Genomic DNA, 17,933 nt, shown 5'->3' on the forward strand with positions numbered 1-17,933 from the left:
GTAACCTTCTCTGCAGAGGTGGCATACTAAGAACATCTAGGAAAGAATGATTATTAAGTGTATATAGCTAAGCAGGACTGACAATACAAGTTTCTTCTACAACGCCTATTTCACAGACTCTGATTTGAAACATTATTTAAAGCAGCAATTACAAGATTGCATTAAAAATGTAACTGGCAGGGAAAGGAATTTGAAAAAGCCATAGGCAGGAGGAAAAGACCAGTATTTAAGTCAAATTTCCAACTGGTGAGGGCATAAAGAACAAAGTCCCACAATGGAAGTGGTACCACAATCAGCAGCAGCACCACTGCATAGGAGAGAGAAATATCTGAGACCACAGCAAAAGTAGGAGAGAAAGCAAATGAAATGGCAAAGGGACAGGTGGGTCAAAAACCTGGGGGTCAACCAACAAACAAACCAACCAACCACCAGGGCAGTGCAAGTGTAAATAATGGAGGGGCAAGTAAGCCTAGCAGTGACTGCATTTGGTCTCAAAGTTGTAACAACAAAGGATCAACTCCTCTGGGCAGAAAGTCACTCTTGAAACAAAAACTAATCAGAAAAATTACTTCAAAGCAATAATTAACCCAGAAAGAATAATGAAAAATAATGGGTTAAAAGTCATTATGAGTTCAAATGAGCTGCTCAATTAATCAGAGTAATTTCTTTGCAGCATATAATGTCTTGGCAGCACACTGAATTTAAAATTTCTTAATAGACCTAGAGGCTGATTTTCAAAAGACAGTTATTCTCAAATCACTTGTAAACATTATTTCCTTTTCTTTTTCTTTCCTTTCATGGCACTTTCTATGCAAGTTGCCTACAAATTATTAAAGCATCTCCACACTTAATAATGTTTTCCCCTGTTTTCAGATCCAGATTATATCTAACCTCTGAAACACCATCTCAGATAGCCAGATACCTCTAACAATAACACCACTTCCTATCTCGATGAGGAAAACCTGCTAGCTAGCCCTCTGCTGTCTGCCTCACTCATGGGCTGTGTCAGGCAGACCCGTCTGCAGCACATCAGAGCACTGGGACGAGGAGCTACCCGCAGTGCTGGCGCTTCTGCATATTGTAAGGTACCAAAGGGAGATGGAGCATGTACAGAGGGCTACGAAGCTGGTGAAGGGCCTGGGACACAAGTCCTATGAGGAGCAGCTGAGGGAACTGGGGGTGTTTGGTCTGGAGAAGAGGAGGCTCAGGAGAGACCTTATTGCTCTCTACAACCACCTGAAAGGAACGTGTGGGGAGCTGGGGGTTGGCCTCTTCTTGCAGGTAACCAGTGATAGGACTAGAGGGAATGGCCTCAAGTCGCACCAGGGGAGGTTTAGGCTGGAAATGAGGAGACATTTCTGCTCAGAAAGAGCAGTCAGGCACTGGGACGGGTTGCCCAGGGAGGTGGTGGAGTCACCGTCCCTGGGGGTGTTCAAGGGAAGGCTGGACGTGGTGCCTGGGGACATGGTTTAGGGGGTGACAGTGGTGGTAGGGGGACGGTTGGACCAGATGATGTTGGAGATCTTTTCCATCCCTATTTATTCTATGATTCTAAGACAGATTCTATTTCAGCTGCAGCTTTGTTTGTTGCAATTCATTGAAAAGGAACATCCCCAACACGATCACTAGACATCATGTCACTACGCCAGTCTTCCACCTCCAGTTATTGAAGACTGCAAACAGCACAGGCCTACTCGCTCTGGCTTACAAGTACAATGAGACATTCTCATTTCTTTAAAGAAGCTCAAAAGGAGTGGAAAGAATGATGAGAGCCAGAAGCTTTCAACCATATTGTAAGTGGAGAGAGCAACAAAACAAAGCAGTCTTGGAGAGAAAGACAGACCTGAATTTATATGAGGGATTATCAGGCATACAGGTTGAATTTGTAGGAGGATGAGGGTAAACACACAGTGAGGAATCAAGATTAGTGTTACTAAACTGAATGAGAATTAAAAAACAGCAGTAAGAGAATAATTGATTCTAGAGATTCCAGGCAAATCCACCACAAAGGCTTTTCTTCTCTCCTATTTTCTTCCTCTCTCTTCAGAACAGAAGCACTTAATTTGTGCTAAAGGCAGATATATGGCCCCAAGAATGAGAAAGGTTACTACGTTTACTTGAAAGAAGAGCTTGGATAAAGAGCAGCCGTTGTGATGTCTACAAGTGATGTGATGGTTCAGAGGGTGATAGCACATTTCCATTTTAACTCTCCTCTTTTGCAGAGCTATTTAAAATTCAGCTTTCAATTATAAAAATGGGGAGAAAAAAAAAAATAAATGTTCCAAAAGTCCAAATTTGCAGACGTGACTTAATTTTTGTATGGTCTTATATACACAGAGAAGAGAGAGATCAATCTTTTGACCGATACAGACAAAAACATTACCGTGCATGACGATGCCATGGATGTGTAACAGACATCACACTCCACGAATAACAACTAATTAACCTTTGCACCAGCCAGTTCCCGTTAAGCACCTACTCTGCTCTCATCATGGTGATCATTAAAAATCCACAGCCAGACCAGCTGCAGAAATTACAAAAACAGCGAGCAAAGTCCAGAGGTGGGTATATAATGAACGCTGAAATCGGGCCACCTCTGAGCCCGGCTGGTCAAAGGTGCTTTAAGCACCATGGTGGCCTACAAAACCTGTGCTGATAACACCTCACCCACAAGCAGGCTGAGCAGCATGCAAAGGAGGATACTCGCCGTTTTACAGTAAAAAGGGAGTCATGTAGGCAATGCATTAGGGAGTCTGCATATACACACTCTACGTGTGCTGCATGAAATATTGGGAAACCTTCTGTACTTTGCCGAGTTGAAGCTGCACTTTCAGACATGTCTTGAATGAAGATTTTTATTTTCTGTCTACAGTGGTGTTAAGAAATGGTCTGTTCCACACACACCACTTTTATGGCATTGTCACCTGTCCTCATGCTACCGTGTAGTTCTTTTAAGTGTCCAGTTCCTGGAAGAAACTGAGAAGCTACTGTGTTAATAATAACCTGATTCTGAACATGGGCTGCGAAATCTATTTAAGGAAAAAGAAACATAATCTAATTGGAATAGCCTTGGGTTTGTCATGCCTTTGAAAATGCTATTTAAGGACACTGACAACAATAATTGCTCATGAAAACCTTTTTAAATGATCCACAGTACGTGAGCAGCAGTCGCTGTTCATGTCATGCTTCAGCTGCTTCCAAAGCACCTCCACATATAGGGAAATGCAGAAGAAATACCAACCACCCCACTAAGGTGATGGAAACACATGAGGGTTAGGAATGTGCAACACCGTTGTACTCTGAAACAAGGCCCCCCTCCTCCTGTTCCTCTGTGCTCAGCTCCCCCACCTCCACCCCATCACTCAGGCCCTGTGCAGGGGGTCTCAGGGGACATTCAGACAGAGAGGGAAAAAATACCCAAATTTCACAAGCAAGTCATCACCCATTGCTTCCTGCGTTTAAAACCAAACCAACCCTTACTGATTTGCCCATCACTTCTGGTTTTAATGCCCAGCTTTTTCTCCCCATTTTTAATACCTTTTTCTCCTCTTTTGCCTGGCTGGTGGTTCAGCTGCAAACAAAGGTTTGATTGCCTGCCCAGCACCAGCCACAACCACCACACTGGGCTATCAGCATCCCTTCTCACCAGGCAGTCCTGCTGAAAGGGGACAACAGCCCCCAGGGCACCCCAGGTAAATCCATGCCCGCGCTGATTCCAGGAGGACTTGGCTCCTGCTACAATAACCACTTTTATCCTGAAAACCCTTCTTTGCTGGAACAGCTCCGAGCATCTCCCAGCAGTGGACACTTTCAATTACAGAGGCGATGTTTTCCACAGTCTGCTGTTGCTAATCTGTCCCAAATCTTACCTTAAACATCGTGCCTGTCTTTCAGCCTCTCCATTCCCACTGTTTAATCGTGGAGCCCTAGTTTTGGGGTCTGACAGCACAGCTGAGCTCTGGAATAGACAACGTCCTCAAGAAACTGGGCCGCAGTTACCAGGCTCGGTTCACTTATGGCCTCATCCAGTTCTGCACCAGCTTCTTCACTCATTAAGTGAAGTTGGTTCATTAGCTCCCTGGGTTAGGGATGCCCCCAGAACAGAAATTTTAAATCCCTCTGTGTCAGTCTTGGTACCAAATCTGATGAAAATAAAGATGCTCACTAGTTGAATGGGCATCAAAATGCCAGGAAGTTTGATTTGTCTTCCCAGCAGGGAATATTTTTCAGTAAGAGCAACATAAGTGTGTCTGTTATTAACAATTAATTAGAGTGATACATGAACTTATGCTAAAAAAATAACTTTTAGAAGGCTGAAACTTGCTCAGGGTTACAGAAAAAAAGACATTTTCATGCCTCCAACTTAAAAAGTGTGATGAAACTCTCTGAAATAAATAGCACAAAACAGAATAAACCTGTCAGAGGAATAACATTCCAGTGTATCAAAAGACAAAATGCAATAACAAACAGATTTGAAGTGGGATTAGATCTGTTTAAAAAATACATTATCTGTCTACAAAACTAGAATGTATTTCAGAAAAAAAAAAAAATCGAGCCCTCAAATTTGAGGGAACAAAAGCTACTAAGAAACAGCTTTCATATGCAGCAAAATTGGGTACAGTAGGATTTTTTTCTTCCTAAATTTTCCAATTTTTTGCACTTTTATTCCTCTGTGATTTCATTGGTCACATTTCAGACTCAGGCTCATGTCCAAGGTCTCAAGATTGCTGCACACTCATTGTCAAGGCAGTTCCCTTTTGCTGGTGTTAATCCACTACAAAAAAAAAAAAAAAAAAAAAAAAAAAAAAGCAGGACTATTTATCTTAATCTTAAAACCAATTGAATTTCAGCGTAATCCCAGTACCTTTTTGCCCCATCATCATTGCAGCCACCCTTATGTGTAAATTAATTGTGGAGTAATAAAGTCATATACATGTGTACATATACAGAGGGATAACCATGCAGCACTGGAGTAGGAACATTTATACAAAAACTTAATCCATCCGAAAACTGAAAAAACGCCCCTCCTTTCCCATCCCTTGACATTAATCAAACCTAACTCCGCAATCTCCCAGCAGGTCATCCTACGCCTATCAAGTTAAAGCAGCAGAAGCTGTTTCTGCAAACTGATGTGTTTCTCTCCTAGACTGCTCCTAGACTGACATTTTCTGGGGTGAAGCAGTGGTACTGGTTCCAGTGTTACGCACTACGAGACCAGTTTAGGACACACAGATCATCAAGGTCAAACTGCAAAACCCTCGAGAAGCTCTAAGCACCTCCATTTCTGTGAATGAGCTTTATACCATGCTACTGAGGCTCAATTCCACAAGGTCTCTGATTCCTGCAGAAGCTTGTATGAGAAGGACTTACAGAATCAAGCCTTCATTCTTCTGTCATCACCTCTTCAACAGCAGGACCAGGCTGTTGAAGCCTAAGTGTAAGCAGCAGCCCCACAAAACGCAGTAGCTATTTTGATGCAGAAATGCTAGATCATCCCCACGCACCCTCAGGGAGATGCTCAGCCTCTGCATAGGGCCAGAAAGGGATCCCCGGGCCTCTTCAGCCATGCTCAAATGCTCATGTGAAGGTTTACGTGCAGCCTGGGTCCCCAGCTGACCCTCTGCTCAGGTGTCATCTGATTCACATCAGTACAGAAGCGCTGCATAAGGGAAAGCTCCCTTTATAGTGCAGATTGAATAATTTTAAAAGCATTTTCCCATGCAAACAAAATATGAAACGAGAAGTCAGGAAGCTGCTCAGACTTCTGGAAGTTTCAGCAGTCTTCCTTTCCCTGAGCTGATAATCACCTGTGCTCAAGAGGCTGGGCGGGTTTCGTGTGGTCACCTCTTGCCTACCTATTACTGCTAAGAACAAGCAAAACCGTTCCCAGGCAGCATGCACAAGAAAAAAAAAAAAAAAAAAAAAAAAAAAAGGAAAAAAAAATCTCATAATGGTTATTAAATTTCCATTCTCCCATTTGCAAGAACTAACAATTTTAAAAAAAGAAGAAATAAATATCAAGAGATAAGGAACCATTAATGAGCCCTCTGCCTTGGTTTCAATTACACTGTGAAAGTAATTTAATGCACTTTAAGAATACAAGAGGTAATCGCTCTCTTTGGTAAGAGGTTGCAATTTTCTCTAATAAAGTGTCAATATAAATATGTTGTTTTAAAACAAAGAGAACAAGTAAGTTATTTCAGAAAGAATGGGACGTATTAAAACAAATGCCATCAAGGAAACCAAATGGCAAAATTAATAAACAAACAGGTTGAATGCAAATTGTATGGCAGAGAGCTAATAAATTGGAATTTAATTATAAGCTTATTTTTAAAGAGTGTTTTATGCTAATGATATGCATCCAAGTGACTAATGCTATGAAAGATGACATTGCTCCAGTAATTTACAAAGAGATGGAGCCCGTCTGAGGAGAGATGTTTATGGCTGGAAGTGGTCAGAAATCTGAGACCAACGAAACTGAAATTAAACACATGCATAGACACAAAAGGTTAATATTGCCTGTGGATTGAAAACTCACTGGCAAAGCATGAAATGGTTACACAGACTGGACAAACACAGGGAGCTTTCTGATGGGACTGTTGAATGTCACCACAGCAAAGGCTGATGACAAGTCTCTGCCACTGGCCCCTTCCACTGACATCAGCCACTCGTACCGAGATGCCTGACAGGAGGACACGAGCTCAATCCATGCACCTGCCTGCCTGGGCACCCACCGGCTCTGCTCTGGAGGGTGCACCACTGGTGCCATGACCTTGTGCTCTGAAATGCTGACACCCTCCCTGACACTGAAGCCAACACACCAAGATGTGAGAGATCTTTCTTGGGACCAGGAGGATCAAGTTCATCTAACAAGGAGCAGCACGCTGGAAAAACCTGCAGAAGAGGGTACCCCATGACAGATGAGAAGCAGCTCCTGTGTGGAGCCGAGCTGAGCTGAGCAGGGGTTGATGTGAGCAGTCTATGGTGAAAATGACATCTCAGCAACACAAAACAGGAGGAGGACAAAGTGGGAAACATCCAAAAACTCTTTAATGGACTAGAACGTTTTTTGAAAGAGTTGTCTAAATCCATTTTATTGGTCTTGAGGCAATGGGACATACAAAGCAAATTGCCTCTCAGCCTGCTGAAGTAGTGACAACGGAACAGCCTCACGCGCTTCTCGAGTAATTAAAGCTCCTCAGCTTCTGAGCAGGTGCCTTGCAGCAACACCCAAGATGTGCTGCAATCCCCCAGTACCACACTGCCTAACACTTTTTATTGCTTAATTACTCCCACACTCATGTTTCCAGCCCTTGCTAATCCAGCACTTCAGGAGAACACTTGCCACACTTAAACGTGACTTGATTCTTATCTTCCTGTTACTGGTGTGAATCAGAACCCATTGCACTAACACTAATGGAGCTACTGGGGTGTCAAATCTGTAGGAATGGAAAAAAAATTACACCAGTAGCCAGAAGTGAACTTTTAGTCTGTAGTATGCATCTATTTTGTTGCATCAATTTGAAAAACAAACAAAACAAAAAAATTTTCATTTTCTCTTGTACAAAGTCTAAGTGGACCTTTAAAGCTGTCAATGCTGAGATTAGCCCAGCTAATTTCAGCCTAACTCCAAAAAGTTTCTTCTTCTTGCCTCTTACTGAAGACACCACCGTGGTATCTTTGCTAGCAGCTCTGATCATTCTGTTCAGGGGAGAACACAGGGTCGCTCATCCTCAGAGACAGCAATGCAAATGAAGGTAAATACAGGGCAACGCTATTAAAGATAATCAGCCTAATGAGCAGACAGAAGACATCATGACAGAGTAGGTCAGCTAGAACATCCCCACTCTCAGTCTTTGGTCACATCACAGTGTAATGATAGCTCTGTGAGTTCCTCTGTTTCACCACCCCGGTAGAGATGGGGCAGATACAAACCCCTCTACAGGATTTGGATGCTGAGTGGCCAAGACCTTCTGTTCATAAAGAGCTGATACAAGGATGGAATACAGCCCCATGACATAAAAAATTTTAAATTATGGAAAATCCACAAACCACAGAACCATTGTTTAGCTACTGTTCAGCTGCCAGCAATGGACAGTTAATGGGTTGTTAAATTATTAAGGCTATAAATCTGCCTGTGGTGCTATGTTGTTTGTGTGCTGCAGCCAGCACTGTACGTTTGGAAAGCCAAAACTGGCATAAAATTAGCCACAGCTACATTCCAGTGTCCTTGTTAATGGTCAGACATTAAGAAATACAAAATTGCCACACTCAGAGCAAGGACAGGGAGTGTGGAGATTTCTACAGAAATTTTCCACACTCCACATATAAAGAAGCAGGACGTGCCTATAAATCAAAAGCCACATTCATCGGGACAGTAATAAACACTAGAGCTACTGTATTTTTTTGTCCTTTCCCACTCGTGTCAATCAAGAAAAACGCTAAAGAATAAGATCACCAAAAAATTCTAGGTATCAGGCTCTACCCAGCTCTCTTATTTTTCTTATCAAATTAATATTAGTAAGAGATCTTTTTTTAAAAGGAGCCATCTTTCAGAAACAATAGAATAAGGGTAGCTTGCTGACTCTTCTTCGTGACCTAACAGGTTGATGAAAATTAAATCCATTAGCAGAAGTCAGTTCAGGGTCAAACACTTATGTGAGCCTTGTTTGAAGCACCCAAATCAGACACTGAGAATCAAAAGATCGCTTAAAAATGGAACTTCTTAAGCTATCAAGCTATGTAGTTTGTTTTTTTTTTATTATTTTTTTTTTATTTGAACAATAATCATAAAGCAAGTATCTTTTCTGTTAACGTGACAACATTCATCCACCAACTCCAAAAATAGCAACCACTGAAGTGGGAGAAGTTAAAGGTTTCTAAAAATGAATTAATCCAGTTTCTCTGAGCTCACAAAGAGACCTTCAGGCATGCTCTGGGAAAACCCTGGGCAGACTCTTTTTACCAGACTTTACCCACTCCTGCTCTTTATCTTTCTACCACCAGAAAGCCAAAAGAGGACGCCCCACATGGTCACGCCACTACCCATAGACCAGAAAACCCAAGGGGGAATGGACAGGAGACTGAGACACACAGAATGTCTATAACCCAGAGAAATGAATTAAAGGAAAATTCTATGAGGAACTTCTAAAGAGGAAGCAACAAGAGGATAGAGGGACCCCCAGAGCCATAAATTAAAGGGAGAGAGGGCAGAAATTGCTCATTCTTCTTAGCTTTCAGTGGTGACACCGCTTACAGCCCTCCCCGGCTGCAGCACCAGGTCTCAGCACCGACTGCAGCTGCGCAGGTGGGAACCCCACACAGTGCCTGCACCCCAATGTGCTGCCTTCAGGAGTGCACTACTGGGCAGTGGCTCCACATCAAGACAGAAAATGCCCTGTTGCTACGCAGCAGCTGTTAGCTGGGGCTCCTTTGATCCCTCCCAACTCCTCAGTAGGTGCTGAAGTAGAAATCAACAGGGGAAATTACCTAAAATTGACTCCTGTTATTGCAACAAGGCAGGAGTGAGAAGAATGAAGGTTGGAGGGTGAAATAGGGTGGTGCCTCCTAGGGAAAAGGGCCATGAGTTCCTGCCCATTTTTATTTATTTTTAAAACTCCAGAAATACTCCCCAGGCAGTAATGGTTCTTCCACATTACAACAAAGTGAGAGCACAAGATACATTCCCAAGTTTGGGAAATGGAGAGCTCCCTCTAGCATGGCCCATGGTAATTATCCTATAATTTCCTTACAACTCATTTTGAGACTTGATATGTGTTGAGGAAGTCTTTTTACAGCTACTCTGTTTGTGTTACAAGTAAATTGCCTTACCAACACCTTTGCTGGCAAAGTGTTCCCTGGGGTGATTTTGAAGTCCTTAGAAGAGTTGTTAAAAGCATCTCTAAACTCCAAGAAGTAACCCAGACATTGTCATCATTGGTCCCCCAAGAGCTACACCTTATGAAGCAGCCTGGGGATCAAAGCATTGCATCTTAACAACATTTTGCCAAATCATTTGTATCTGTTTTGCTTAGTGATAACGCTAGGCCTATTCTGAACGTAATGCAATGAAAATAAGAAATGTGCTCTATGAGTTCGCTGAATTATACCATGAAAATGGTGTGATATAAGAATTGTGCCCTGCTGTGTTCAAGGTCAGGATTTTCAAAACCTATTAAAAGTCAGGCTTACGTGAGATCTTCTTTTACTTATCTACTTTATGCAGTTACGGAGAAAACGAAATTAATCGGAAGCTTTTTCAGTCACATTCTGCCAATAGCAAGAATGGTCCTCGGGGCAGGAAAGCTGTCGATAGAACAAGGGAATGGAGGAACCACAGAGAGACAGAGAGAGATACCCTGTCTTCAGAAATAACAGGGTTTACACATATAGTGAAGTGGCTCTGGAAACATATTCGGTCTTCAGTATCTTCCTTCAAAAATAAAATAATAATAATAATAAATAACGATAGTAATAATAATAATAGGCTTCCACCATGAATAGTAACTGTAATCAAGTTGTGTCACCACTGCAGCTTTTATATTGCTGGCATTGTGCTTTGCAGAAAAAAAGAGACCCACGTACCTTTTGTTGCCAGCCGGACACAGTTGATTTTTGTTTCCTGAAAATAAAAAAAAAAATAGAGAAAGGAAAACATCAAGGTGTGTAATTTGCCCATCTGCTACAAACACACATTCCTTATACAAAGGTACGAAAACAAATAAGCATTTTTATAATACTTCATCTCTGAAAATACCACCAACAGTTTGAGTTGCAGAAAATACTCCATCCTAATGGACTCGCATGCAGCTGCTTCTCTAGCTGTTGGGAAGTTAGAGTGACACGTGTTTCCACACTCAGTGTGTGAGTGATGGGTCCTGCATAACTGCCTGATTAACTAATAGAATTTACCAGCTAAATGACCTGGTCTGTAATAGGCAGACAAGCTTTGGGTCAAAAGCACATGCATCTGTACATCTAATTTTCATGCACCATTACTGCAAATTGGGTATTTATTTAAACACATGGCAAACAGACACCTAAACAGTCATTTGAATATTTCAGCTCTCTGATATGTATGTGAAGCAAAACAGCATGTTGTATGGCTAGTTCTGCCAAATGAGCCATTCAAACACAACCCCGACCACTGCAGTTTTTCATTGCAGAGCTGGGATAAAACCCAACGCTTTTGTGCAATCCACCTCAGAGTCCGCAGATCTGTGTAAACAGGAGCTTGGATCTGAACAGCAACACTGTATTATTTGGCTTAACTAAAAGCTCAAATTCAGCAGCCTTCTCAGGCCATCTCCACTGAAAATAAATCCTTTCTGGTATCCCAAATTCCCCATCCTGCATCGCTTACTAGCACGGATTGCTTCCGTCCAATGCACCATTGCCATCTTAGCGTGTTACTTCGGATAAAAACATGACTTTGTCAGGCAGGAATCTGCTGCTGGGTTTTCTTAGCACTTTATGTCTTTACATGCTCCTGTACATGTCTCAGGTGTAATGAATACCGCATAAATTACCGCATGGAACAATACTACATTAATATGGATACTGCCTGGGCCCTGGGAACAACATGGTGCAAGCGCACTGCTGAGCACCTTGTTCCAGCCTCAAGCAGTAAGATGAAGACCGTGAAGTCTGAATTTGCTCTTGCATAGAGGGATGCTGCTCCCCCTGCAGCAGGCCCTCCTCAGCTCCAGCAGGAACGGGCAGTCCCAGTGTGCTGCTCTCCCCACACTCACATTGCATACAGGACTGGAAAAAGTGCAGGACCCACACACTGGGGAACACAAGACCAATTTTCTCTGACCTCTTTTCATGCCCTCCTCGCAAAAATCAGCCTCACAAATGTTCTTTCCGAACCACACAGCCCTCAGTGAGGCACCGAGTTATTGTTTGTCCCAGCAAACTGGAGGCGTCTCTTTGGTGCACTGACCTCTCTTCTCCCTCAAAAAGAGCTCCTCTACACAACCTGTGCAGCTGTTGACACTGCAGTATCAACACAGCTGTACAACTTCGCTCCACGTTCATCTCTGCCTCGTGTATAACCAGCTTGAAATGCAAGCTATTCTGGAAATCAAAAATCTTTATTACTAGTGATGTTATATGAAGCGGGAAAAACACAGCTTTATTTTCAGAGCACAGCCTCAGCAAATAATGCTGGGAATCAGAAGACAGATCTGATGTACTTTGCAATCCGAGTAAAGATGACCTGGAAAATCAGTAATGAAAAATAAAATAAATAAAATAAATACCAAGATAGCATTTTTTTTGCGGTCTAAGAGTCGGTAGGCACTTGCACATATCGTGTTGTGGACAATTTTCTTGTGTATCTATTGAGTTCTGCTAGCTTCAAAGGGCAACAAAAAGCTGGAGAAACTCGTCAATGCTGAGAGAAGAAAAGGTGAGAAAACAAAAAATGAAATCTTGTCAATGATGCTGTAACTGATCTCATTTGAGCATGTGCATATTCCTGCACATTACCCTCCCACAGGGTAATTTGAGCAGACAGGATGCAGTGTGTTCTGTTTGCATTTACATCTACTAATTGCTGTATTTAGCACAGCCAATCGCAGTTATTAGAAGACAGTGATCTGGCACTGCCAAAAGCAAGGGTAATCAATCGCCAGAGGAACAAGACATCTGGACTTCAGAAATTTATTTCAAATTGTGTCTTCTGAGAAGGAAAACATAAAAGAAACCTGCACAGACACCAGGCATCCAGCTACCAGGGATGCCAAGTCTGAAGAACGGAGCTCAGCCCATAATCCTGATTAGGCTGATTATTCCTTTGATTCCCATTGACCACCTCATTGATCAACCCACTGCTCACCTCTTTGGTGTCTCACAAAAAATGAGATCACATTCCGTTTACTGTATTTTTCTTTGATTGGTTCTGTGATTTGTCTGTCTGAACTCTTTTTGCCAATAAACAGAACACATTTTTATCTCAAAACAGTAAAAACCATTTTCCCATAATCACATCTGTTTTCTGAAAAACTCCTCTTGATTCAGACAAGGTGTTTACCTCTTCACAGTAAAGATGCTTCTGTTTAGCCAATAGCAAAACAGGAATAAATAATTCATCCAGATGGCTTAAAGCCATTACGCGATAAATAATGATAAAGGGATAATAAAAAAATTTCCCCAAATTTCAGTCTCCTGATTGTATCCTTATGTTCTTTCAAGCATTTGGATACATAAATCCCATTTTATTATATCACAGAAGTTTTACAAGACCTCATGCCTACAACCATCCCAATGATGACCCAAGATCCCACATATCTGGAACAAGACACCTCTTCTGTATTACGGGTTAAGTCACAGGAATAATGCAAATTAAGGTCCCAGTATCACTGCTACTTTGACTGTACGGCACTGCCAGGTTATGGAATCTCAGACATTTTATTTTCAAGCAGTAAGTGAACAATGCAAGCATATTTTAACTGAAATCCTGGAATTAGAAAACAATTTCATTTTCACCTGCGTGGATACAACCTACGTCTCTTGATCCGACCTTCATTTTTCCAACTTGCTTCACATCCAGAAAGCTGACTGCACATTACAGCTATCTGTATGTTTACGGTAACATAGTTATATAGGTCGGTTATCTGCAACTTACTTTAATATGAACAAAACATGATTGTAATGTGCCTGTACTCAAGGCTGAACCCTAAATTTTTGAGTGCATGTACCATGGACACACAGCAGATGAAGACTGTGTTTGGAAGCGCTGGTGGCTTGTTCGTGCAGGGCAGACCTGGACCTACTCTTAGGATGAGCTGAAGACTCTGAAGAAGACATAACTGGTGCTGAGAAGCCGGGTAAGCAGTCTTTGTCAGCAGCTCACACAGACACTCACATCTACATGCCACGAGCCTGCTTTAGCATCACTCTGAATTTTCATTCCTTTAATGCAGCTTGTTTTTTGTTTTTCCATTTCAAAGAAAGGGAGCTGATGCCATTTACTAATTACTTAGGTTCCTAAATGCACCTTTCACTGAAGTGCACAGGATGATAATAAGACAAGTTCTGCCTCTGTCTCTTTAGTGTTTGGATGGGAACAATTTTCTGCAGACAAGGGCTAGGAGGGCAGCAGGACATATGTTTATGTGACAGCTGCATCTTCACAACCTAAAAGGCCAAATGACTTTATTCTTTTCTTTTAAAATGACAGCTTGCTGTTTACAGACTATGAACAATAAAAGAAGCAGAGCTTCTTCCTCCATCTGTTTTCACAGCCACTTTTTTTTTTCCTCTCCTTTCCTATTATTATGACCCTGCATTAGTTAAGCAGTGCCTTTCTTGTCTGAGGGAGAACCTGCCGCCACCAGGGTGGAACTGGCTGTCCCCAGACGTCCCACTCAGCGCTGCCCTGCCCCGGGCACTAGTTTCATCAGGCAGCTCACACTGGAGACAGGTAACTTGAACTTCTGCTGGTGCACACACAGGTAATTACTGATCTCCCACTTGGCCTCAGCTTCAGCACCCCGAGCCCCAGACCCGCACTGAGTGTGCTTGTGGGCTCCCCACAGACAGGAACTGCTCTTCTGGCCACTGAACACCCTCATCAATTTTGGTGGTGTTGTTCTTAACAATTTTTTCCCAAATTCGGGAGAACTCTACATCACACATTTCTTTTTTTATTCCACCGAGGCCAGCTGTTTGCTGTCTTTAAAATCAATCACGTGTACATATCTGTGCAGGGTCTATGATCTCCCCTATAATTTCTACTGCCAACTCCAGGAAACTGCTAGCTCTCCGTGAGACTAAGCTAAGTCTAGCATTGCCTTTCCAATTACCAGCTATTTTTAGTCTGTGTTATTTGGAGAAGCGAGCTTTAACAAAATGGTTTGGACTTTCATTATTTACAACAGAAAGTTATTTCAAGCATATTTAGTTAATCATTGATTACCCGTGTCTCCCAAACGTGAGGGCGATTACAGGATTTTATTCACAGAACTAGTACAACTACCAAGAAAACTCTCAGGCCCACATCTTATGGCCCAAGATGGCCAGCTGGATGTGGAAACAAGGGCTTACAAAGAGTGATGTGTATCCACAGCTGCTTCATTTCTGCCCCAGAAGCCACAACATGACAGTAAGGAGCCGTAAACAACATTGGACAAAATTGTACACCTGAAATCCCACTGAACTCCGAGCTCCTCAGAGCCGGTCGACTGCTGGCAAAAGTAATGTAGGCAGCCTTGGTACCACACTGGTTTTCAGAGTAGGGCTCGTGCTGAACTGCAGTACCTCACTGGCTTTTTGTGGGCCATCTCCACAGGGATCAATGTCACCTCCCTGCTGGCAGCTCTACCCATACCTCCAAAATCATCCACAAGAAGTATGCTGTATGCTGTGAGCAGACCTGTCAGCATCCAGAAATCCAGCCTGAAGTCCCCTGGCAATAATGAACTGCCCGATTGTGCATGTAGTACAAGTCATTAGAGAGGAAAAAAATCAATGAGAAACTCTGTAGAGTCTATCATTCCTTCAAAAATAATATTCTCATTGATTCCTGTGGAGCTACTTTTCACAATTCTGGCCTGAAAACATCATTCACCTGTTGGACCACCAGGCTGCAGGAGCAGCTGGCATCATCCTCCACATCATCTCCAGCTGCGTTACAAAGGCTCCTGCCGCATCTCCCATTTCGAGGAAAAATGGCCAAAGGTTATTGATTGCAACTGTGCCATTACGGATTTCATTTTAACTCAATGAGGTAAAATGCAGCAACTAGGGAAAGGATTTCTAGGAAGCTCCATTTTCTGAGCTGCTCAAAAATTCAGGCAGGCTTCAGAGCAGCGAAAAATCCTCCCCACCTGAGTGTGTTTGCTGGATCACTAACCAGAAACGGCCACCCACAACAGCTCAGATAAGAAACACGGGCAACATTCAGCTTTGACTATTAAGCCTGTATCCGGACAAGAGTAGATAAGGGGTGTCAGGGTGTTGCCACCCAAGCCTCACCTTTCAGAGGACAAACACTGCAAGGGCTGGTGCTTTAAAGGGGCTGAGTATGGGGCGGTTTTACAGGCACGGCCAGCTTCACGCTCTGTCAGCCAGCCATCCGTAGCAGGTGGCACTCAAACAGCAAACGTCCCTTAACTACCTGGATGGAGGGGACGGCGTGTGTGCAGGTCCTGCCAGAGGACAGCAAGGCCAGTTGTCTGCTCCTTCTGTGTCCCCTCATGTACTAACTGCTCCTAACAAATAACCAGGAACTATTCGTGCTTCTCACCCACCCTGCTGCAAAGCCCGGAGTTTCTGTTTACTTTTTCTCTTTTTTTTTTTCGTCCCCCTCTTAAACTCTGACATTTTTCAGTTCAGCATCTGTCTTTCAACAGCCCAGGAGGGAAATTCACAGGATTTGGAAGAGTTTTGTACAACAAAGCAGAAAACTACTTTGGTCCACACATGCTCTATTCAGACCCTTGTCTGGAAGCAACACCACGCTGACCACGTTTCATGCAACTGTCCACAGAATTCAGCAAGTTACAGCTATCTTATTCAGGCTCTCAAAAAACAAGTAAACACCACACAAGAGAAGGCAGGAAAGCTCGTGATCTGATTTTGCAGCAATTTGCTACACTTGTTTTGCATCCAGCTGTTAATTATGTTCCTTTCAATGCAACAATCATGGCTAATGGCTACAGAGCAGACAAGAACACCAAATGAGCACAGCCCTCCACGTATGGAGGAGATGAAACAATGCAGAATTCCCGTAACACCACTACCTCCTCCTAATCAAGCTTTTTGACCAAACACAGAATGTTTCCTCACATTAAGCTCCCCCTGGAACCCTACATTTCCAAAGGAAGACGTTACAGTTCACTGCACGAAGACTTCTCATTGCAAGTTCCAGGTGGGGAAAGAAGTTTCTTCATTCCAGGACTGTCAGTGATTAATGAAACTATACAACGACCTAATTAAAAATCGAGTGGCAATGTTCTATTAAGTTTTTCATGTGCAAGGGAACATAAGGCTGTATTTTAATTGTGCTAAATTGTCACTATCTCAGATATTTTGCAGATGTGCAAAAAAGAAAAAAAAAAAAAAAAAAGCCTTATTGAAGCCACAGATTTTGGTAGGCTTGATGGCTTGATGAAGACTACAGTCAAAATAGCTCAGGTTGTTGAGCTAATTGAACACCCAGAAACTCTTAAATACATCATATACTTGTAAACAGCTCTGGGAATGAAAGCAAACTTATTATTTCTGGCTGCAAAACCCTGTATGCAAATCAGGCCCAAGTGTTTGAAATGTGGGCCTTATGGATTCTGCCAGGAGAAATGAGGTTCCACTCATCTGCAGACCCAGACTGCACTCTGGGACAATTCATCTCTATTTTTCCCAGTACCTCTGCACTTCGAGGACACGTACCCATATACTGCACTAATATGAATTAGTAACACAAGAGACAATTGCTTGCTCAGCTGTGTATGGGTTTGTCTTGCTCAACTTTGTATGTAACACAATTGCTTGCTCAACTGTGTATGGGTTTGCTGTACTTCTTATCCATACCCTCACAAGCTATTAATTGCTGCATAGACTTAATTACTTAAGCCTAAAAGGTCCTTTACAGCCTTATGTTCCTATCTGAACAGCCCAAGGAAGCCACACTTTTCTGAGTCCTTATGACCTTGTACATACAGTGTGGTGCAACCTGTCAGCTACAGAGCTCCAGAAAAAGCAGGAGCTGCACATTATTGCTGCCTTAATCCAGAATGCCAAGGGAAGCCTACATTTCCATTCATATTACCCAGTTATGGCATATTATATTGTACTTGAGCAAATAAAGGGTTTTTTTCCTTCCCTGGGGATCCATTCACTAGCAATTAACTATCACATAAGGGGGAACTAACTAGACACAGAGAGACATGTACATATATTTCACAATTTCTTTTATAAAGGCAAATCCA

General features: G+C 42.6%; 1 protein-coding gene across 1 annotated transcript in view; it reads right to left on the reverse strand.

The window, feature by feature from the left end:
• The window catches only part of PTPRT (protein tyrosine phosphatase receptor type T), a gene marked incomplete at its 5' end in the record, with an annotated part of 444,059 nt that overhangs the window by 72,626 nt on the left and 353,500 nt on the right, over positions 1–17,933 (reverse strand). The window contains one exon of the mRNA XM_082773668.1: positions 10,585–10,621. Within this exon, the coding sequence (XP_082629794.1) occupies positions 10,585–10,621 (37 nt within the window). The remainder of the gene's footprint in view (positions 1–10,584; positions 10,622–17,933) is intronic.

This window comes from Aythya marila, assembly GCF_965140915.1.
Source record: "Aythya marila genome assembly, chromosome: 16".
Lineage (NCBI taxonomy): Eukaryota > Metazoa > Chordata > Aves > Anseriformes > Anatidae > Aythya > Aythya marila.